General features: G+C 47.5%; 2 protein-coding genes across 4 annotated transcripts in view; one reads left to right on the top strand and one right to left on the bottom strand.

Moving 5' to 3' along the window:
* The window catches only part of RAD54L (RAD54 like), a 30,283-nt gene extending 23,578 nt beyond the window's left edge, over positions 1–6,705 (top strand). The window contains exons 11-18 of the mRNA XM_080800944.1: positions 660–734; positions 885–1,015; positions 1,552–1,662; positions 1,812–1,935; positions 2,290–2,368; positions 2,669–2,848; positions 5,769–5,932; positions 6,028–6,705. Of these exons, the coding sequence (XP_080657070.1) occupies positions 660–734; positions 885–1,015; positions 1,552–1,662; positions 1,812–1,935; positions 2,290–2,368; positions 2,669–2,848; positions 5,769–5,932; positions 6,028–6,238 (1,075 nt within the window). The 3' untranslated portion in view covers positions 6,239–6,705. The remainder of the gene's footprint in view (positions 1–659; positions 735–884; positions 1,016–1,551; positions 1,663–1,811; positions 1,936–2,289; positions 2,369–2,668; positions 2,849–5,768; positions 5,933–6,027) is intronic.
* LRRC41 (leucine rich repeat containing 41) lies at positions 6,331–23,663 on the bottom strand. 3 transcript variants are annotated; one of them, XR_013966691.1, is made up of 11 exons: positions 23,460–23,663; positions 19,716–19,802; positions 18,978–19,048; positions 11,998–13,141; positions 9,074–9,334; positions 8,345–8,509; positions 8,155–8,253; positions 7,457–7,579; positions 7,164–7,239; positions 6,693–7,070; positions 6,348–6,617 (listed from the first exon to the last, which is right to left on the bottom strand). XR_013966691.1 is itself a non-coding variant. In XM_080800942.1 (10 exons), the coding sequence occupies exons 1-10, from the start codon at positions 23,656–23,658 to the stop codon at positions 6,851–6,853; spliced, it is 2,445 nt and encodes an 814-aa protein (XP_080657068.1). In that variant the 5' UTR covers positions 23,659–23,663; the 3' UTR covers positions 6,331–6,850. The 3 variants fall into 3 exon arrangements, 2 of the variants coding, with proteins under 2 accessions (XP_080657068.1, XP_080657069.1); XM_080800942.1 differs by having other exon boundaries at positions 6,331–7,070; XM_080800943.1 differs by lacking the exon at positions 23,460–23,663 and adding an exon at positions 21,077–21,310 and having other exon boundaries at positions 6,331–7,070.
* Between the last annotated feature and the right edge of the window lie 124 nt (positions 23,664–23,787).

Raw genomic sequence — 23,787 nt, 5'->3', positions numbered from 1 at the left:
CTTTGACAGGTAGAAATAGATCTGAAGGATGGGTGTGGCTCCCAGACTAAGAGGGCTTTTCCATAGGGCCCGCATAACCCAGGGGACAAGTACATTTGGGACTTCTGTTGTAGGTAATACACTTGATGATTTATATCCTGGAGTCCTGCCCCCTCCTCTTCCCAATTTTTTTTTTAGATGGTAGGAAGGAGAGTACTGTGTTTTAGGTACTACTCCTAGTTCTCAGGAGCTACTCCCTAGGTGCCTGATCCCTGTCCATCCTGGTCTGCCAGGAGGTATGAGCTTAATTTCATTGAACCTTGGACCATGTGGTATTTGCACAAGTGTAAGCAGAAACTCCCCTAAGGACTTAGTGGTTTGTAGCTTGCTTTCCCTGTCTGAACACCAGGCTCAATGGGGAAGTCTTGACCTTCTCTTGAAGACCAGCTAAACTTTTGAAGAGGAAGACAAAACATTGTCAAAAGCTAGATTGTTTGAAAGGGTCTTTGTTCCATGACTGAGACCCTCATAAAGATATATTTGCCATAGGGCTGATGGGTCTCTGACATTTGATACTACAGAAGAGAGATAATCTTTTGGATTATTTGGGTGGTAGCTTTTATTCCAGTAGCTAGCATAGCATTTTTACCAGCCTCTTGCCTTTTTACCTGTCTCCCCAGGTGTCTGATACGGAGGACATCTGATATCCTGTCTAAATATCTGCCTGTGAAGATTGAGCAGGTGGTTTGTTGTAGGTACTGAGCTCAACTGAGGGGTGTAGAGTGAGTGTGGTAAGAAAGAAAAAAAAAGCTCAGCTCGTGAGGCATGGCTGGGCTCTCACGGTGTCTTCACGGTGTCGTCATGGTCCACAGCCTTTCCCACTGACCCAGCTGCCTTTTTTTCAGGCTGACACCCCTTCAGACTGAATTGTACAAGAGGTTTCTGAGACAGGCCAAGCCAGCTGAAGAGTTGCGTGAGGGCAAGATGACTGTGTCTTCCCTTTCTTCCATCACCTTACTAAAGAAGCTTTGTAATCGTGAGTTGGGTCCATGTCCTGGGGTCCTCTAAGAGAGTGAGCAAGGCAAGGGTAGGTTCTGGTATGGTCCAGACACCTTCCAGACTTGTCTAGAGTCCTCATAAAGGCCACATGTGATTCTAGCCCTCCCTGAGGTATGAACCCTACATTGTGTACTCTGTAAACCAGACCCTTTGTTTGGAAAGGTTTGGCTTATTCCCTGCCCAGCCCATACTCGATGCTTGGGGTATATGGGACTCTGTGTGAGTATGCGCATACACATATGTGCAAAAAAATGCTGGACAGGAGGAAAAATAACAAACCTTGCCCTCTCTGGTATAGTTCCCTTTTTGTTGGGAGAGTGCACTAGTGAGCCATATGGTCCCAGATGGAACTGACTAGATACTGGGATTTGGGGCCAAGCAAGTCTGGTGCTGAGGAAGGTCTTGCTGGGTAGGCTTCTAGAGGGGGTTCCAATGAGCACTGAAGTGGAAACTTCTGAAAGCACTATAGCTGGCATTTTGCATTTTGCTTGTGGGTTGTCCCCCCGCCCCCAGATCCAGCTCTAATCTATGACAAGTGTGTGGAAGAGGAGGATGGCTTTGAAGGTGCTTTGGAAATATTTCCCCCTGGTTATAGCTCCAAGGCTCTAGAGCCCCAGCTGTCAGGTAAGCCAGTCTTTGCGTTCCTCTGAAAGGAGGAGTGGGAGATTAACTCTGTGCTAGATGTATCCTTGTCTCAAGGTATGATATCAGGAGTAAGACTCCTGGGGCATTGGGATGGCCTCCTGGGGGCTAATAGTTGCTGATTTCTCCAGGTAAGATGCTGGTCCTTGATTACATTCTGGCAGTGACCCGAAGCCGCAGTAGTGACAAAGTAGTGCTGGTGTCCAATTATACTCAGACACTGGATCTCTTCGAGAAGCTCTGCCGGGCCCGAAGGTAGGGAAGGGCCTCATCAGTTTGCCAAAGCAGTGTCTCCCTGCCCGTCCTGCCAGGCAGAGTAGGTGTTCTGACTGGTGCATATGGGCCAAGACGCGGGTATGGTAGGGGCTTCCCAGAAAATATCTGTTCTCTTATTGTTGTGATAGTCCCAGCTCCATCTCTAAGCAGAATAGCCCCTGGTCCTGCCCCAGGTACTTCCAGAGGACAGAGTCCTGGCCTCTAGCTCCCTGCCCATCCCTTTGTGAATTCAGGGCCTCAGGCTGTAGATGAGTAGCCTCAAGCATGGTTCAGTTCCTTTGGTAGCAGGGCTCTGCTTCCTTTTTGGGTTTTGATCTTTGGATTCCCCTTCAGGTACTTATATGTCCGCTTGGATGGCACAATGTCCATTAAGAAGCGAGCCAAGGTTGTGGAGCGCTTTAACAATCCATCGGTAAATGTATAGCCCCCGTTCCTACACTACCAATGCAGTAACAACAGAATCAAGGGGTGACAGAGAAACTATAAGGGTGCTCTGCTTTAGGGTCTCTTTCTTTGCCCCCCTTTCCGGGTGGGTGTGGTGGGGTTCGGCTGGTTAGTGATGGCTGGGCTGGGAAATTGGCAAGCAGACAAATTGGTGGTCCTTACAGCATGAGAATACAGATGTGTGAGAGAGAGAACAGTCTGCTGGACTGAATAGGATTCCAGTTCAGGCTGTAAGAGGTTCTTTTTCTCCTGCTTCCTCTCTTTCCAGAGCCCTGACTTTGTCTTCATGCTGAGCAGCAAAGCTGGTGGCTGTGGCCTCAATCTCATAGGGGCTAACCGACTGGTCATGTTTGACCCTGACTGGAACCCGGCCAATGATGAACAAGCCATGGCCCGGGTCTGGCGTGACGGTCAAAAGAAGACATGCTATATCTATCGCCTGCTGTCTGTAAGGATGGTGACAGTGGTCATAGTAGGGGTGGGTCATGGAAGAAGACCTTCAGGACCATCTTGGGTTGTTTGTCAGTACCTCTCTTTGGCCCCTCTGCCTCTCGCAGTGGCCAGGCTATGCAGCTTAGCCAGAGCCCTTTATTCTTCTGTTCTTTCTTCCTCTCTCCACCCCATTCCTTCAAAACCTTTACTGTGCCATCTGGATACCTGTTCAGTGGTTAACAAACTCTCCTATGATCACCTTCCTTTCCCAGGACACCTGCTTTGCCTCATGCCTGATTTCTGCCATGCCACTTGCCTTGTAATCTTCTCACACTCCATGTGTCCCATGGGGCTAAGAGGTATTGGCATTCTCCAAGTTCTCAGTCATCATTCAGACCATCCACACTATAGTTCTCTTTTAAAGCTCATGTTATCTCACTTGACTACTTTTTTTCCTTGTTACACTCCTCTATTCTATGTTATTTTCCTAATTCATTGATGACTTTGGATACCAGTGCAGTCTTCATTTTTCCCCCAGATCATCTTGACTTCAGGGACCATGCAGTTGTCTAGCACTCTGGCCTTCATGTTTCCTTGACCTCCTAATGAGCTCTTTAACTCCCCCTCATTTAATTACTCCCAGGGCCACATTCCAGAACTTTAATAGTGCCAAAACTATACATAGTTTCAAACATTAATAGCTATCTTTCTAGTCTCACTTCCTGTCCTTCCAGCTTTCTCATACCTCCTACATCTGCTTCAAACTAATGTCCCTAGTACCCCACCTCCTCCCAGTCTGGCTCGACTTCTTTCTGTTTGTCTGATCCTTACTGTGTATTCTTTCAGTCACTCTTTCCATAAAATCTTCTCCACTTGGATCATTACAACTATTTTCAGGTTCTGCACCATGTACAATTTGCAGGTATAGATCAGAACTAGCACAAATTCATATATTCCATTTTGGGCTGGGCCATATCACTGCAGGCCTTCACCACTTCCCTCAGTTTCTTACCTAACCCTGTCTATCATTCTTTTTGCAGAGACCTTATCTTCTACTTCAAAGAGAAAACGTAGGCTACGGGGCTTGAATTCTCTAGCCTCTCTTTTGTAAATCTCTACACCTGGCTCTTCTCTTCCTATCTCAGAGGAAGATCATTTCCTTCTTTTTTGGGGCTCATCATTCTAGCTTTGCCCTAGACGCTTTCCTTTCCTTTCTTAGTTGATTAAGTTCTCCTTTATTTCCCTGGGTCTACAAACATGCTCAAGTAGCTCTCATCTGAAAACAGTTTCTTAAGCCTCCATCCAATTGTAGCTACTACTTTGGGTTACTTTCCATTCATTCATAGTCACATTTTTCCAAAGCTAACATACAAACTACAAACTAACTTCACTTTCTCATCTTCTACTCACTCATCAGACCATTTATGCCACCGAACCTGCTTTTGAATGTACCACTGGGGGGCGCCTGGGTGGCTCAGTGGGTTGAGGCCTCTGCTTTCGGCTCAGGTCATGGTCCTAGGGTCCTGGGATCGAGCCCCGCATCGGGCTCTCTGCTCAGCAGGGGGCCTGCTTCCTCCTCTCTCTCTGCCTGCCTCTCTGCCTGCTTGTGATCTCTGCCTGTCGAATAAATAAATGAATGTACCACTGGCTTCCTAATTGCCAAAACAAGAAACTCTTGTTTTTTTCCTGTGAATCTGACACTGTTTACCACTAATCCTTAAAATTCTATTCTCTCTAGAAATTCCACTCTGGTTTTCCCACCTCTTGTGATTACATATACTCATTATATTGGCAAATCTCTAAATTTTTAGCCTGGATCTCTTACCTGAGTTCTAGACCCATATTTCCATTACCTGTTGTACATTTCCACTTGCCTGTTTTAAGAACACTTTGGATGCATGGTGACTAAATTCATTTTCTTTCTGAATTCTGTCATTTAATGGCTCCATTATCCAACCAACCCAAACCTGGGTATCATCCTACTGGACCATTCTGTTTCCTAAAAACAAATTGTTATTTTTACTTTCTGGAAATTTCTTTAACTTCCTCTCTGTCCCATGCTAAGGTCACAGTCCTCTCTCACTTGGATATTGCAGCAGCTTCCTAATTCTTTACCTTTGGTCTTCACCTGTTCTTCATATACTGCTTCCAGAATAAACTTGGCAAAAATTCTGATTTTGCTTTTCATCACTTGCAGGACAATGCCAAGCTCTTTCAGCCTGGCATCCATTATTTCTCCAGTATGACCTCTGCTGACTCTCAATCCCAGCTCTTACCACATTCCCACTCTCCCCCAGACAGGCTCAAGTTCTCACTCTTCTAGTAGGCCAGGCTTATTCCTTTGTTCCTACGTGGGACCTAGGAGCTTTCCCTTCTCTCTTTCCTTGTAGGCCATCTATTCATGTTTTAAAATTCAACTCGAGGATAATCTTTCAAGCTTCCCAACACTCCTCTCTACTACCATCCCTCTTTTGGGCCCTTGGGTATCCTATACAGGTTTTTATTATTGTACCAATTAGTTTATGTCTCTCCCACTAGCCTGTGAGCTCAAGAATAGGGATTATATTTGATTCTTCTTTGTATCCTCATGCACAGGGCCTGGCCTAGGATACCTTAATGGTATTTATTGAGAGAGACCTGGGCTTGGTGTGGAGCTCTGGTGAAGCTGCTGCAAACCTCAGCTCACTCTGAAGGAATTTAGCCAGGCCATGAAACCCTCCATTTGTACAGAAAATATCCTGGGTGAGCAGACATGTACGAGTCATGTTCTCAAGAAATAGACTGGGAAAATGGGCTCAGCTAAGCAGATGTGTGGCTGTAGGATTTTGGGTTTTTTATTTCTCCTTCTCTTGGGTGGCTATAGTTTCAACTCCTGGGTTTTCCTGCCCCGTGTTTGGGGATGACTTAGTCATGTACCCTGGGTCTCCACACCCCAGGCAGGAACCATTGAGGAGAAGATCTTTCAGCGCCAGAGCCACAAGAAGGCACTGAGCAGCTGTGTGGTGGATGAGGAGCAGGATGTGGAGCGGCACTTCTCTCTAGGCGAGTTGAAGGAGCTGTTTACTCTCGATGAGGCTAGCCTTAGCGACACACATGACAGGTGCGTGGAGTGCCCTTACTGGCATTACCCCTGAACTCCCTGCACAGCATGGAGATGGGCTCTATAGTCATCACAGCTCTGTCCTCTGCCCCCAGGCTGCGCTGCCGCCGCTGTGTCAACAACCACCAGGTCCGGCCACCCCCTGACGATTCTGACTGTACTTCAGACCTGGCTCAGTGGAACCATAACACTGATAAGCGGGGGCTCAAGGATGAGGTACTCCAGGCTGCCTGGGATGCTGCCTCCACTGCCATCACATTCGTCTTCCACCAGCGTTCTCATGAAGAGCAGCGGGGCCTCCGCTGATAAACCAGTTGGTCTGGGTGTAGCTGTTAGAGGAAGGAGACAGGGAAAAGGGGCTCCTTGCCCCATAGGATCCTACTGAATTTTGTTTTCTGGGACAAAAATCATCAAGGAGGGCCGCATGATGTTTGCCCAAAGTTTATTTTATAAGAAAAACTTTTTTGGTTAAAAAAAAAGAAAGGAATAAAGGTATGAAAGGGACTGAGGCCTGGGAGCAGCATGGTAAGCCCAGCGGAGAAGAGGCCTGGTAGTGGACACTCCTAAACTTCTCTAAAGCCTGGGTGCCTGCTTCGGGAAGGAAAGCAGGAACCTTGGGCAGGGGGAGGGGAGCTGTCCTCAGTGACTGAGGAGCACTGTAACCTGGCCCAGGGTTCCCAGAGTACTGGGTAAGGGGCCCAGAGGCTCTACATCCAGTTGTGGGAATACCTTTGCTGAGCCCCATCAAGGCCACCAGGACCTCAGTGCAAGGGAAGAAGGAAAAAAGAGAAAAAAAGGTGGCAGAAAGAGAAAGACAGAATTGGTGTTTGGGAGTTCTGGGCAGCCCATGTCACAGCCCATGTCTCAGCCCCTGCAAGCTGATGGTACTGAGCATGGGCCTGTGAAGCATGGGCCCCATCACATGGTGCTGACATAATCTGCAAAGGCCTGGGATGAGTCCCACGAGTCGCTAACCACGTGGCAAGTGGCCCGGAGCCGCCGAATGGCTTCCCTGGCTGTGACTGCATCCTGGTCCAGCCAGTTCTGGAAGAGGCGCAGGTGACCAAAGGCTCCACGGCCCCAGCGCTCCAGCCGCTTGGCGAACTCCAGAAGGCCATCTGGCTTGATGCAGTTGGAACTGGTAGGGGTGAGACAGATTAGACACCCAGGAAACAACTAATCCCTATATCCCTGAAGCTCTATCCCTTGTCCCTTCCCCCTCCCCATGTACCTGATGTCCAGCTGACACAGAGAGGAGGATGAATCCTCTGAGAAAACATCTGCCAGGGCCAGCAAGCCAGCATTCCCTGGGGGGAAGGGGAGAAATGTCTGTAACCACCCAACAGGGAACAAGGGTATCCCAATCCAGTTCTGGTAGAGAAGCCCAGCCTCCTGAAGCTCCAGCACACAACTATATTCCAACCCTCATGTTCCCAGTGGAGAGGCCTATGCCTTCACCCACTGAGTTTCTAAGTCCAAGAACTGGCTCCTTCCCCCTGTCCCTTCCCAGGGCCCTGCCCCCACCCAGGCGGTTCCCTGGCAGCCGGAGGCCCTTCAGTGTGGAGTTGCCCTTCATAGCAGCAACCATCTCAGGCAGAAATTGGGCCGGGCGCTTCTCAAACAGACGGCAGAAGGAGAAGGTAATCTCTGTCAAAAGAAATTAGAATAAATTCTGATGGCTATCATTAGGACTTGGTGCTCCCCCTCCTGTCCCAATTGGCCCTAGCAAGAGGTGTGAACGTTTCTACAGAAGCCCAGAAAGAAGGGAATTTTCCAAGACCCCAAGCAAGACGAACTAAATCAGATTCAGACAAGAGACTGAGCCCAGATATTCGGTTGGGAGGTTCTCTACATGAATAGTTCTCCGTTTAATTTCCCCCCTCTATCCACTAACTGCCCTCTGCAGGAGTGGGCATTAGGGGCAAGTCTATAAGGGGAGGCTAACACAGCATATTTATCCTTAACCACCGCCATTTCTGCTAGCCACTGCAAGGTAAGAAAAATTTGAGTGAGGCACTCTAAAAGTTAGTAATTTTTCCATGTTTAGTATAGGAGGAATTGAGTTTGGGACCTTTTAGAAGGAAGATCATGCAGGTTCCATAGCAATTTTATAGTGAAGATATAAGGCCAAGAGCAGAACAGTGGCTCGCTCATTCAGTGAAACAGTGGCAGAGCCACAGTGAAGATCCAGGAATGCACGAGGTTCTGGATGAAGAACTTACCTTGAAGAGTCAGATTCTGTAGCAAAAAGAGCACCTCGGTCTGACAGTCAGCCAGGTTCATGTCATGGAAGCTCAGCCTCTTCAGGGCCAGGTTGTATTCTGCATGGGGGCAGAGGCCATAGACCTTAACTTTGCCAAAGAATGATACAAGGTCTCCTGCCCTCCCTTTACCATTCTAGCTGGGTCCTACCTTTGAGTGTCTGTAACACAAGCCCAAAATCTTGGGGAGAGGCAAAGGTGGCACTATCCAGAGACAGCTGCTGCAGAGAACCTGAGGCCTTCAGTACAGAGCAGAGCAGTGGGGCTGGTTGGGCTCCCCGTGGAAATCCCATCTCCAGCTGTTCCAGGCAGTTTTCTGGATATGGTAGGGAGAAAAGGTTATCGCTGGCCATCTCCCTTGTCCCAGAGCAGGTCCCATCCTGTTCTTTAGAGATTCACTAAAAAGTTTGATTCATTTACTTGTCATTGAGTATGCACTTCACATTAGGTACTGTGCTAGGTTCTGGGAACAGCACTAAATGAGATTTGGTCCTTGCCCTTCTGGAACTTTTAGTCCAGGAAGACTAAACTACTCAAACAAGCAAGTGTGTGTAGAGTGGTGACATAGGAAACAGGACCTAAAGGAATACAAAGAAGGGCGACCTAGACTGCCTTTCTAGAGACTAATCTGCCACAGTCACTTCCTACTGGGCTTATAGTGGTCTGGGCCCTTTTCAGGCCATGGTTATCTTTGAACAGCAGGCTCTAAAGAGGGAATGGATTTCATTCCCTTTTTGAGGAATGAGTTTACCAGGCCTGAATTAGAGGTTGTCCCACCCTCCTCAACTTCACATTTGTGTGGACACGAATGCACCTTCACATTTCTATTGGGACACACACACACACACACACACACACACACACACACACTCTGCTTCACCTGGTATCTCTTCATCTCCAATTATGTGGCTAGGGGGCCCTGCATTCCCTGGCACAGCAGGGTTGTCCCTCTGGCTGGGGTGATCAACACGGATAGAGAGGACCCGCAGTAGGGGCAGGGCTCGCACAATGGCACGTGTCAGCTCCAGGATGGGCAGTGGTGAGAACAGATCACTGAGATGCAGGGCTCGGAGGCGGCATCCAGCCTGGCCTGACAGGGCCCGCAGACTGTCCAGCAGGCGGAAGATGTTAGAGCCCAGGCCTATGGCAGGAAAGAAGTTAGGTCAGTCATGTAGGAGTGTCAGCAGAAGTGACATTCAGAGACAACTCCAGATATTTCTGTTGATAACTGCCAAATTTCTTGAGCTTTGGATCAGGTTAGCTAAAATCATTTGTCTCAACCATTCATTGTCTTGCTTTCTCCTCAGGTAACCAGCAAACTGATGTCTACTGTACTGGGCCATGGCCCTACTGTGACTGCTTCAGTGAGGGCAGTCACAATACAGAAGATAGTAACATGAGGAAGAGGGGAGGGACATTTTTGTGCTGCAAGCTGAAGGACAGGCCCAGAGGGCAGCAGTCTCTGGACTTTTCTTATAGGTCACATGGAACATCTGAAATCTAAGCAGTGGAGTGACAATGACCCAGTAGGGGATACTTTAAAGGATTAACTGGGTGGGAATAGAGCAAAAAAAGGGTAACCACACCCTACAAAAGTGAGCAGAATCCAGGAGGGTTAGAGCAAAGGCTTAATGCCACAAAGCAAATATTATCTCCCCTTGGACTGAGCAGGTTTCCTGTGGACTCATTCCTCCTGCAATACCTTACCCAGTACCTAGTAAATACAGTTTTTGCTAGACAGTGATGAGCAGTAGATCTCATTCCTGGCTATGTAGCCTGATGGACAACAAAAATGTGTGAGGGGAGCTGGGGAAGTAGGGTATTGTGGAAACACAAAGGATGAGTACTTGGTACCAAGTCCAGCTTCTAACAGTAAAGACTTTCCAGTTGAGTCCTAAAGAACACAAAGGAGACAGGCTAAACAGAGGGAGAGAAGTGACTGGCAGGAAAAACTCAATCTATATAAAGGCCTGAAGGAACAAGAGTGGCAGGTTCCAAGAACTGAAAAACACTCAGTGGGACTGGTGTATAATGTATGGGGGGAGGGGGTGTTCAAGATGCCACTACAAAGGTAAGCAGGGGTGAGAACACGAATGACCTGTAAGTAAATTATGTGACGGGAAACTGCTGAAGGGTTTTTAAGTGAGTGAATGAATGGCCTTTGCATTTTAAAAAAAATGCTGGGGCTACAGTGTAGACGGGAGGAACTGTTGATGAATGCAAGTGAGAAATAACAGTAGTTTGAATTAAGATGTGGAGAGAAATAAGTGGATTTGAGAGATCTTAAAAACAGATGTGGTGCAAAAGAAAGAACCCAGCTGTCTTCTGGGCAGCTGAGAGCTGTAAGGTCACTGACAGAATAGGAGGATCAAGCATGAGGGGAGAAGGTGCATTCAGGTTGGTTTACGAAATGATATCTAGTAGTCACCTGGCTGAAATGGCTCTAGAGTTTAGGAAGAAGATCTGGAGTGGACCTTTATCATAGATTAAGGAGTCTTCAGCATTAGTTGGCTTTTGAAACCAAAAGAATGGACAAAACCATCCAGGACATATGTGTAAAATGGCAGAGCTCTGAGGAACTCTGAACATTGGTAACAAGTAAGGTCCAGAAAGGGAGAAAAAAAAATTTTTGAGGTAGTGAAAATGAGAGTATTTCATGAAGGCTGTTTCATAGCAGCAAATGCTGCCAAGAATTAATATAAGAGGACTGAAAAGTATGTATTGGACTTAGTGACAAGGAAGACCTTGGAGAAGGAAGGCAACATTGAGTTTAAAACCTTGGGATTCTGGAATCAGGTTGCCTAGGTTTGAATCCTGGCTCTACAATTTACTAGTGAGGTTACCCTGGGTAAGCCAGTTGACCTCATAGGGTTGTTTTAAGGATCCAATTAACAGAATACTTAAATTATGCCAGACATGTATTAAGCAGTATATAAAAGTTAGTTATTACTAAGGCATTTAAGAAACAAGCTTTCCTAAGCAGGCAACAGGGTGTGGATCCAGAGCACAGGTAAAAGAGTTAGCCCTGGTTAGAATGGCCATCTCTCCCATTGTGAAAGAGGAAAGGATGAGTGTAGATGTAGAATTCTGGGTTGGTTAACAAGCTGAAGTTCATGTGTGATGGCTTCTATGTTCTCTGAAGTAGCAAGTGAAGTCCTCTGCTGAGAAAGGAAAAGGGGAAAATATTTAGAAGTAGTGGAGAGGAATGGGAGCTAATGTTGCAAACATAGGATCCATATAAGATTAAAGACTGAATGTATAGTAGCACCAGACTGCACAGTTGTGTGATTTTCTCCATCCGTGCTCAGCAAGCAATGGAGATTGGTGGATTTGTCCAGAGTTGAAGTTTGGCTAGCTGGGCACAGCCAGGCATGGATAAGAACTGAGGACTGCTTCATAGATTGCTGGTCTGATAAAAATGTGTTCTATACCTTCTTGTCTGTACAGCTGCTTTGACAGGACTGGGGGGACCCAACCTTAGCCCTGGCTGGGCCCTGAATACACTCCACTGCTCCCACCTGCCTGTGGATTGCCTACCATAGCTAAAATGTACCCCTTCTTCGGGCCCTCACTGCCTCTCAGGAACCTCTGCTTACAACTCTAAATCAATAGACCTATAGACCTCATGTTCTTCCCCAGCAATGGAAGTCTGCCCCTATTTCATGTGTTTGCTTTCCGTCCCACTGTGAAGCAGGCAGGGCCTCATGTGCAGCTGCTTGATCATACTCCCTATTCCCCTCCACAGGGCTGGGCACACGGCTGGTGCCGCTGTGAGACCCATCCCTGCCCCTGCAGGGCACTCACCATTATAGGAGAGTGTAAGGCTCTCCAGAGACACCCAGGAGCTCAGCAGGTGGCACAGTGTCAGAGCCGCCTCTGTGGACAGTGGAACTGTGAACAGCTCCAAGGTGGAGATGCTGCGGAATCGCTGGGAGGCCTCCAGTGCTGGAAGCCCCAGGCAGCTGGGATCTGATCCATCCAGAGCTCCACAAGCCACTTCCCCGATCTCCATCTCTTCCCCATCCTCCTTCTCACCAGCCACAATGAAAACAAAGTCATACAGGTCTTCAGACTCTGCACCAGACCCCTGACGGGTGCGAGGACCCTTCTTCCCTGTAGCTCGCTTAAAACGCTTTAGGGGCTTAGGCTGTGGGGCTGAGCTAGCTGGAGCCCGTTTGGATGAGGATGTGGAAGAGGAGGCAGAGGCAGAGGAGCTGGTGGCTGGAGCAGAGGATGGCCGCTTGGTGCCAGGCGCCTCATGGGAAGTTGCTGGAGGGTGCAGATCCCTCTTGGGGTCTGTCCCACCTGCTGTCAGGCTCTCCTGTGTGCTCCGGCGTGTTACCCGGGTGGCAGGTGCAGCTCTGGCTATCTGCTTGGCTTCGCTCTTCCGCCGAGAGGCCATCAGGGCTGCAGCACATCGCTCAGCGGCATCCCTGCGAGGCCGGCGTGAGCCCAGCAAGAGGGACCCTTCATCTCGGGATGGGGCCCGGCCTCGGGAGGCCTCTCCACAGAGGCGGCAAGGTGGGCCGCCAGGGCCTGGCTGCCAGAAGCCAGCACTCATGGTGAGGATAAGGATGAAAAGGGCTGACTCGGGCACAGGCCAGGAGTAGAGCGACACCTGGCTGACAGCCCCATGGTGAATAAGCTGATGCAGCAGCTGCCGGAGTGACTGCTGAGCTGCCACATCAGAGAACAGCAGGTGGCGGAACTTGAGGGTGTGCAGGGAACTGGCCAGGGTCTCCAGAACCCTGCGGTTGGGCTCGGCCACCAGCTCCGTCGCACCCTGCAGCATATTGCAGATGGTGAGCTGCCGGACGTGGCGGGAGCTGTGCAGAAGAGGTGAGAAGCGCTGGTCGCAGAGACGCCTGTCAGAAGATACATCAATGGTCCCACGTAGAACATGGGAAAAAAAGGCTTCCATAAACTTGGCTCGCCAACAGGTCACACTCTGAAAGCAGAGAACATGCCAGACAGTTGTGATACTAAGAGAATACCCGCTGAACCATCCTCATCCTGGGTTCCTCCCTTCGAATGGCTATTTGCTGAGCCAGGCAACATTCTAAATACTTTGCACTAATTCATTTAATCTTCACATCTTTGAGGTATTACTATTAGCCCCGTTTTACAGGTAGGGAAAACAAGGCACAAAGGTTGGTTACTGCCTGTGGTTACACCGGTAAGTGGTAGAATTGAGACGGAACCCAGGAAATTTGGTTCCAGAGATTTTGCTATAGTGCCTGCCATTCAAGTGAAACAATCCTGTAATTTCTTCCATGTCTGTTTCTAGAACCTGATCCCAACTTTCCATTCTTACCATTACCACCTCACACCTGACCACTTCATTAGCTTCCTGATTGTTCCGCCATCTCCTTTTCCTCTTCCTAAACTTTCGTGCAAGTCCACTGGATTCATCTTTGCAAAACACATCTGATTACCTTCTGCTTTAACCACACCCCCCTCCCAAATCTTTCCACAGCTGAGGGCTAATCTGAAGTTCCTTGGCCTGGCATAATATGGCCTCTGAGAAGCTTTATCTCCCACTTCTTGCTCACATGAACGCTTTGCTCTGGTCAAACTGATCACCTTACTGACCCAAACCTGCCTTCTGTGCCCTTTCCTATATCTGCCAGAAATGCTCTTCATTGCTGGCTTCCTGAGAGGACCTACTAACATTGTACTCTTGTTGAGGTTGTTTATCTCAGTGTCTCTTTGTATGCCCCCTTCTACTCCGCTCCCTGTCTCCTGTGGGACTCCTCTGCAACTCCGATTATTCAGGTCTTAAACGTTGGTAGGCCTGTCTCATGGTGTACATGTTTTATCCCAACCAGATTAGAAATTCCTGGAGATCGGGGTCCAAATCTTAGATTGGTTTTCTCCAAGGCAGTAGTTATTGGCTTTGATGCATATGAGACTTTATCAGAGTATTCCGGAACACTTAGAAAAACTCTGAATCCAAGTATTTCTCAACCTTTGGTGCACATCAGAATTGAATGTGGAGCTTTTCTTTTTTGAAAATTCATATGCCAGGTATCTGGGAATTCTCTTATGTTGCATCTGCAGTAAGGCCCATGCGTCTGTTTTTTAAACCTCCCTCAGATGATTCTGATGTATGTAGGAGGTTTGCAATTCCTGCTTACCACCCCCCCACCACCACCACCAGAGGACACACAGACTTTTAAGTCCCCATTCTCTCAGGCACAACAAAGTCTGCTGACTCTGACACAGGTGTCATCTCTGCCACTATACTCAGGCCTCTTGAACCTCTTCATCTGTAAAACATGGATAATATTAATTGCTTCACAGGTTTGTTGTGAAGATCAAATGAGACAGTGCAAGTGAAAGCACTTCATAAACTGTAAAATATAAAATGTTATTTCTGTTACTGCTAATGGTAATAATTAGTCCAGATGGGCAATGTGAAATGGACTTGATGGAGGCAGAGCCTGTTAAGCAGGGTGCTTATTCAGCCGGAAGCAAAAGATAGTGGGGGCCTGAGGTTCCCCAAAACTAAGGGACACTTCTCTTTGGTACTTACCCTACCTCTATGCATTCCCTCATACCAGAGGGACCCTTAATTTATATCAGAGGTTCTTGGCAGGAGTTGGACCCCTGTAGTTCTCAGTAGAAGTGGCATTCCCTTTGCCCTGGCTATTCCCCATAACATTGCCTGCTGTGGTAATAATTAGGAATGACTTCATGTTTGAACTAACTGCATGGTAGCAAAAAGAGGGAGGGACCTCTCTCACCAGCAACAGTTTGGGGACTCTGGGGGACCAGGAAAAAATACCTGGCAACAAAATCTCCATTCAGCCTCAAGTGGAAGCAGAGAGGGTATTCCTGAATCCTACCTCTAACACTTTCCTACACATTGGCTGGCCCACGCTCACAGCCTTGGAAAACACCTGCAGGTAATCTAGCAAAGCTTTAACTTCACAAGTGAGACATTCTAGGCCTAAAATATGGACAAAGATATGAACCAGGACACTGTGGCTATTTCTGACCATATGGCATATGGAATATGTAGTTTAGATAACTTAGTGTTTGTCTGTTTGTTTGTTTGTTTCATACATCTTATTGGTTGATGAAGACAGTGGAAGAGAATATTTGAAACTGGAACACCCCAGACAGGTGAGAACTACAGGGAGAACAGCATGACATAGTGATTAGGAGCATGAGCTCCAGAGCCACATTGCCTCAACTTGAATCCTGGGTCTGCCATTCACTAACTATAACCTCAGACAAGCCATTTTACCTCTTTCTGCCTCAGTTTCATCATCTGTAAAGTCAGAAAGTAACCTACCTACATCAGAGTTGTAAGGATTAAATGAGTAAAGTTAGTTATAATAACTATCTCAATTACGAGCCGACAGTAATTCACTGCATTTTATTCCATCACCACCCCTTAGAAGAATCTCTGCTAAACTTCAAAGCTGAAAAATAGCTAATAGTTCAAGGCACTTATTTTGTGGACTTGTACACTATTGCTCAGGGAATGCAAAGTGATTTCAACATATTCTTTTGGGCAAGAGTAGGGGAAATGAGGCACCACCAAAGAGGTGAAATGACATTTGCCTACCAACACAGTCCTTGGCCCATCCGTAGCCTGGTGGCTCAGGGACTAGTTGGGGAGGAAGTAGGTGTACAAACTAGGGAAGGCTAAACATTTTCTTGTACTAAACAGAGCAGCAAATGTTCATAAACTATTGTCCACTATTTTTCTGATAACAGAAACATTGTTTGTGGAAAGATAAACAAAATCTGTAAACCCATTCTTTCCAGTGTATATGTAAATGTGAATAGCTACAGATAATTGTTTCTATAACAGTGAGACAATTCTGAATAGTTTCAAATGCTGGGCTTTTAAAACATTATGCCACCATGTCATCACATTTTTACCACCATGTATTTAGATGTTTTCAGAGTATGACTTTATTAATATTTTAAAAATAGGAATGTTATAATCAATAATTCCTGCATACTGAATAAACCGTTGCTAGCTTTTTATTAAGTTGCTGTAATGAACATCCTGAAATAAATCTTCATGAGTATTTCAATTTTTATATACTATAAATTCTAGGAAATAGAATTTCTAGCCAAGTAATATATATTGTATATAAATATATATATTTTATATTATATATACTTACTTGTTTTTATATGATAAGTGTATAATATATATACTTATTTAAGAGTTATATACGTTCCCATTTTTTTACTATTGAGATTGAATATATTTTATTAGAGATTTTTGTATATTTTGTGACTTGTCCCAATCTTATTCTACTAGGATAGTTTTTCTTATTCCCTCTATCCTCTTGTTTTACAAATATTGTTGCAAACATTCTTTCTTAGTTTATGTGCCTTTTAAATTGTGTTGGCATTTTATATGGCGAAATATGTCCATGCTTGCTTTTTGATTCTATCCATTTAATAATTAACACTCTCCAACTTGAGATTAAATAACCAATCACCTTTATTCTTTTTTTAGTTTTTCTGTGCTTTTACTTTTTACAATTTAATCTTTAATCCATATAGAAATTATTTGAGTATATTGTAAAATGAGGCTCTTTTTTTTTCCAAATAGTTAACCAATAACCAGAGAATCCTTTATTGAATAAGCCTTCATTTCCCCATTGCTTTGTCTCAAGAATATCTATTTTATTCTACAGATCTCTTAATACACATACAGTAGTAGTACGCTGTTTGAAATTCTATTTCTTTATAAGCAATCAGGGCTATCTCTATCTTGTTCACCACTGTATCCCTAGAACCTAGCACAGTGCCTGGAATTGAGCAGGCACTCAATAAGTGTTTCTGAATTACGAAGTTAAGGTTACTGTCATGTAAAAAAGAAGGCGGCACCCTTTGGAATGACCTCTGTCTAGGGGACTGTTAGGTTACCAAGCCTGGGGCTTCCCAAGCATTCTGAAATGCTCTGAGACAAGAAAAGATAACAAACTACCAGGAAGCCTGAGATAATATTGGAGAAAAAAAACATACTCTAAGTGAAAGATGTTCCGATCTCCATCATCTGCTAGTCAACCATACTGCTTGGGATGGTTGAGATTCGAAGTGAATCTCAAACACCTTTAAGTTTCAGGAAACTGTTAGTGTTTTCTTTTTTTTTAAATACTTTTTTTATTTATTTGACAGAGATCACAAGTAGGCAGAGAGGCAGACGGAGAGAGAGAGAAGGGGAAGCAGGCTCCCTGCTGAGCAGAGAGCCCGATGTGGGGCTCAATCCCAGGACCCTGAGATCACGACCTGAGCCAAAGGCAGAGGCTTAACCCACTGAGCCACCCAGGCACCCCAGTGTTTTCTAATCTTGCATTCACTTTTCTTCCTCATAAGGCCTAATTCCTGTACATAGTGCCTGAGGACTTTCTTGGGCCTTAGGATTATCCTACTGAACTTCAGGAGTTGTGTCCAGATCTAGAAGTGGAAAGCTAAAGGATATGGATCTGAATTTTACTGAACCCAGTGCATCCCCAGAAATTAAATCTCCTGATACGAACTTGTCTTCTTATCATTTGGCCTCATCCACCATTTAAAGCCCAGTTCAAATACTACTTCCCAGGAAAGACTGTCATACTCCCTTCTACCTCAACCTCCTTGCTACTGTCACACCACTTTCCCCACCATGCACGATGTATTTGTTTGCAGGCTTCCCCGCTAAATGTGAGAGATTGGGACTGTGTCTGTGCTTCCAATACCTAACATGAGACCTGGTATGTGGTAAGTTTAGTAAATGTTTATTGAACTCCATCTGTGCTGTACCCTAGTTATGGAAAAGCAGAAGAGATTCTGCTTAAATAAGAGCAAGTTATATCTGAACCAAAGAATAACAGAATCTCAGGGTTAAAAGGAACCCTAAAGTCATCTTGTCCAACCTCTCTTAAAATGCTGATTTTCTTCTACAATACCCTTGTGTCAGGTAGTTATCTAGACTCTATTTGAACACTTAGAGATGGGAAGGTTACTCTTGGCATTAGCTTTTTTCATCACCAATAAGCTCAGAGCTTAAAAATTCTACATTCAGTTTAGCAGAAATTTATTCTTCTTTAGCTTCTATCAGAACAAGTCTATTAATCCCTCTTTTATGTGAGAATCATTCAAATATTCCAATAGTTCATGTTCCCCACCTCTTCTTTTTCAGGAACAACATCTCCAGTCTTCCAAATGTGACTCACGTGATGTGGCCTTGACTTCTTTCTCCATATTCCAGGACAGCCTGACCACTGCAGAGCCACGCAGGCCTATCATCTCCCTTGTCCTTCAGCTTATATTATAGTTACATTGATTCACATAGCTCAGAGTAGAGTCATTATATCAGTAGCTTTAGCACATTGTTGACTAAACCCCCTTAATCTTTTTCATACAAGTTGTTGCTAAGCCAGACCCCTCCACCTCCTACCCTGAGGTCATTTTTTAGACTTAAGTGAAAAATTGGTTTATTCTGTTAAATTTCATTTGTCAGGTTTGACCACTGCTTCAGACCTGTCTAGACATCTATGAATCTGGGTTCTGCCATCCATTGTAATCACTACCTTTCCCTGTTTTGTGTTACCTGCAAACACGGTGAGCAATCAAGTCAGTGACAAATGCCAAACGGAAAGACCTTGTGACAAGCCATCAGAGCCAAGAACCCTGTGACAAGCCATCTCCTCCCAAATTCACTCCATCCCTGTCCCTGTACTTTACCAGTACCCAGTCTGTGTTTGTAAGCTATTCCTGCTTTCACTGTGCAAAGTCAGGCCAGAGTTCTACCTGGTGCCTTAACTTACTTCCAAACTGGAAGGCCTTGTCTTCATCAGCTCATCCCATAGTCGGCGCCAGATGGCCTGAGTGGAGAGGCCTGTAGGGAGAAATATCACATTTACTTGGCTGCTCTTGGGCCACCATGAGTGAAGCACATGAGCCTTTAATGTTGTCGTTCTCTGGGTTCACAGGAGCAATAGAGCAGACTAGTAAAGAGTGCTGGCTCTAAAGACAGCCTGGGTTTAAGTATCAGCAAACCACACTCTAGCTCTGTGACCCTGGGCAAGTTTACTTAATTTTTTTTGTACCTCAGTTTCCTTATCTGCAAAATGTAGTTAATAATAGCTATTTCATAGAATTGTTGAAAAGATTAAATGAGTTTCTCCAGGTAAAGTGCACAGGACAGCACTTGTCACATCAGGATTAGTTAGATAAATGTTAGCTGTTAACAGATCTGTCCAATGAGGGGTTTGGAAGACAGCATGGTAAAATAGAAAAACGAAGATTCAGAAGATCTGGGCTTTAGTCTGGGCTAGCTATTAATTGTGGTGTGCCTGTGGTTTCACTTTTATTAGTATAACTGGGATCATTACTTGCTTTGTGTTTCACTGGATACTCTGAGGCATCACGTAAGAACGTAGGTATGAGGGTACTTTTTGAAAAGCTTGAAGTTCTATGCAGGTATCAGGTGTAATATTTACCTGAAGACATCATGGTGCCTTGCTTACAATCACTGACTGAGAAAGAGTGAGAAAGACACTTACCTTTCTTGAGGGCAGTTTCCTCAATCCTCTCCAAGTAATATATATTGAGCAGAGGTAAGATGCTCTGAAGTATTGGGCCTGGGAGGGCTACAAAAACCAAAACACAAAATTTACTTTTTTCTCCCAGAGTTCCAAGCATTATTTATCTTAATGGAAAGGAAAACAGAAGGGCTGACTTCTCATTTGGCAAATGGAACCTACAGAAGCTAACCTAAGTCTAACTCAAACTCTAGTCTACTTATCTTCAGCCACTTCGTTGGCAGCTGGAATTTCAGGGGCATTCACATCTTCAAAGGGGAGACAATAAAGCAAGCTGATATGCTCATTTAGGAGCTGGTCAGTTCACTTCTGCCTAGCATAATGAACCATTTAACCATTTTACTGCATTTAAAAGGTCCTACTGGATATGTGTCATAAAGACTTCCATCATAATCTGGGCCCTAACTTCTCCAGCTCCCTGCTTTGCCTCCTCTAGTTGAGCCATACTAAACTACTTTTCTCATTTACCTAACATGTTATACTGCTTTCTACCTCTGTGCCTTTTTTGAGCTGCTCCCTACCAAGAATGTCCTTGCCATTTTCAGCATATCACCTACTCATCTTTCAAGTAGCATGTGCCCTTTATTAAGCCTTTCCTGAATTCCCTTCCCACTCTTCCAGGCTGGTGACTCCCATTCTTTGGGCCCCTGCAATATCCTGAACTAGTACTTTCCTATGAACAACAGAAATAATTAGGCCCTAACTCTAAATTGAACATATCATAAAAACAAAACTTTTCTTGCTGATGTCTAGATTGAGAAGCTTTACAATATTGTGGCTAAATGGTTCAGTCTCTAGAACTGGACAAAACTGGGTGAAATTCTGATTCCATTAATTATGAATACTTGGGCAAATTCACATCTTTAAGACTCCGTTTCCTCAATTTTAAAATGGAGGTAGTAATAACTACCTCACAATATTGTTATCAAAATTAAAGAAAATCATTTAAAAATTAAAGAAAATCATGCTTGTAATCTTTTTAAGAACTGCCTGGCCATAAGAAGCTCATTCAATGTTGTCTATTATTATTCTTATCTGTCAATAGCCTCTCTGTCCTTCCAAGAACAAGTCTTAGATCTTAGAGTATACTATATCTAAGGAAAATCTTTCAAAAAGTTCTATTCTAGGATCTCCCTTTATCTTTACTTGTAGAATAATTAAATCTTGATGTCCAAGAGTCTGATATAATTCTTTGTGCATAGTACTCAATGTACCTGCTGAATGAAAGTATTAATTCCCTAAACTATTACATTAATGTAGGCCCCTATTAAATTCAAGATAAAGTCCAAGCTCCATATCCTGGCATTCAAGGTATAACATACCTATTCCACTTGTTTCCTCATTGTATCCTCCTTTCCTGCTCCCTCTACTCACTTTACCATTCTCTCTCCCTACACAAAGCAACCCTAGTCCACCGCCTCCAGGAAGCCTTTCTTGGCTGTTAGCCCACATTGGGACCTTCCTCCAAAACAGCACTTCTTAGCAGGCCTCCTACTTGGCTCTCCTCCGAGGCCTAACTTGATTCAGCTTTTTCTCTGTGACTGTTTACCTAGGCTAGGCCCGTAGGAGCTCTTTCTCCTCTGTCCCTCCAATCTTCTCTGTTTAGCCATCCCCTCTCACAGCCACTGGGGAGTCTCATCCCCTATGATCCACAAACTCCTCTCTTCATTTCTCCATTCTTCTTAAGTCAGGCTCTTCCTTGCTTCTTTCCAGCCTACACCTTTAATGCTTCCTCTTCCCAACTCCGGGCCTTCACTCCCAGTCCTCTTCCCTCCTAGCCAAGTTTAGCATCCTAGAAGCTCCAGGCTGATACAGCCAATCTTCTCTGCCTTCTTCCACATTTTTCTGAGGACTTTTTTGAGCTCCCTGACCAGTTCCACTGAGACTACTCCTTTTTCCCATGGGTCAGCCTGACCCTTCTCCTTTCAGCTGTGGGCACAGGGCCTCCAAAATCCCCTCCCCCTACCAGCTTGAGGACTTCTAACAGTCTTCCCCACTGCAGGAAGACACTTGGGCCTCTTCAGGATCAGTGCCCCACCCCCACCTCACCAAGGGCCTTCTCACATCCCTGGGCCTTCTTTAACCTGTCTCCACAGCCTTGGGGCTTATTCCTGGAGGCCCAACCCCCTCCCCCCAAACTTCAGGGCCTTTTCTTCACAACCACCTCCTCAGAGTGCAACCCCCCCCAAATCCCCAATCCCAGGACCTCAAGCCCTCTCTCCTGACCTTACCGGGGCTTCCCTCCTCGAAAAGGCACTACCACCACTCCGGAGGCCTTCTCCAGAACCCCACCCCTTCACCCCCTCAAGGCCTGAGGCCTTCTCTCCTGCCACTCCCTCCCCCTTCCCTGGGCCCTAGGCCGGGCCTGGATCTCCTCACTCAACTTCAGCCCTGGCCTCTGGACCCCACCCCCTCACACCACCAGTCTGTCAGGCCCAAGGCCTCCTTCATCCCCTAAGCGGGCAGGCCTACCCCCCAGAGCCTTCACTCTCCTCTCTTTCACGCTCCCCATCAGTGTTCACAAGGCCGACCCGAGTTGTTCTCATCAGCTGCCGATCTGGGTCCAGCGGCGCCCACCCCAAAGCCGGGCCTCCGCGTGCCCACCGACTGCGGGCCTCCTCTCCGGCGCGACCCTGCCCGCGCCGGCCCGACCTAATCCCAGGCCAACCGGCCGGCCTCGTCAGCTTGTCCTCCCCGGCCCCTCGGCCCGGCGGCGCGGGCCCGCCTTTGCCGCTCGGCCTGTGCGCCCTGAGCCCGAGCCGGGCCGTCGGTCCCCGGCAGCTTTCAGGCCCGGGGCCTCCTTTCGCTCGCACTCAGCCCGAGGCCTCCTAGCGGCGACGCGCCCCCTCCCAGCCGGGATCCCCGGGCCGTCGCCCCGCCTGGGGCCTCCCTGGCCCTTCCCGCTCGTCCGTCATTCGAGCCTCCCTCGGTTGCTGACCCGCTCCAGCCTCCCTTCTTCACCCGCTCCGGGCCCTTCCTCCGCTCAGGCCAATCCGAGTGGCCTCCGGCGCTCCCTGCCCTGCCCGTCAGTCCAGCGCTCCAGCAAATTGGCACCCGAGGCCCCGGTCGTCAGTGCGCTCCCTTCAACCCTGGGTCGCCCGACAGGCCTCGGCGCCCCAAGCCCTTCGGCCTCTCCCCCAGCCCCTCGCTCTCCAATCCACTGGGCTGCTTTCGCCCATCAGCCTAGTCTCCGGAGTCTCGGCACAAGCGGTCTGTCAAGCAGACACGGGAGGCCCCGCGCGTCAGTCAGGCTAGGTGGCCCCGGGCCTGGACTCCTTGCCTTAGGCCGGGCCTCCCAAGCTCGGCCCCCGCCCCCAAGCAGCAGGGCCATCCTTGCCCGTCGCTTCGACATCCGAGACTCCCTAGCCCGGCCCGACCCGAGCGTCAGTTCGGTGCCCGCGGCCGGCCCGTCATTCTAGCTTCTGTCTCCCGGGCCCTGCCAGTCTGGCCCCAGACCGGGCCTCCTGGCCTCGCCCCCCGCGCCCCCCAGCCAGGCCGCGGTGCGCGTCCACCTGCCGATTTGGTCCCCGCCTTTACTCTGTCTAGCCCGGTCAGGCACGGAATTCATGTTCCGACCCGACGGTGTGGCTTCCAGCGCCCCGGGCTGGGCCTTGCCCCAGGCCTCCCGGCCTCGCCCCCCGCGCCCCCCGGCCGCTGGGCCGCCTCCGCTCGTTGCCAGAGGTAGCCCCTCACCCCGCGACTTACCCCACACCCCGCTCTCCAGAACCCCCATATGGGCGCTCACCGCCCGCCCGCACAGCTCGAACAGGGCGGGGGGAGCGCTGGGGCCCGAGGCCGAGCTCTTCGCTGGCGCCGCCTCCCGGGACGTGGCCTCCATGGTCGTTGCCGCCGCTACCTCACAGAACCAGCAACTCCGGGCGCGCCAGGCCTCGGGCGCCGCCATCTTGGGGAGGTGCGCGAGCCCGATAGTGGCACCCGCGTACCGCCATCTTGAAAAGGTCAGCAGTTAGGACGGTTTCATCAGCGATGTGGGTAAGACCGGGAACTGCGCTAAAGGAACATCGAATAATTC

This window comes from Martes martes (assembly GCF_963455335.1).
Source record: "Martes martes genome assembly, chromosome: 4".
NCBI lineage: Eukaryota > Metazoa > Chordata > Mammalia > Carnivora > Mustelidae > Martes > Martes martes.
Note: the sequence above shows the minus strand (reverse complement) of the source record. Positions and strands in the feature narration are given on the sequence as shown.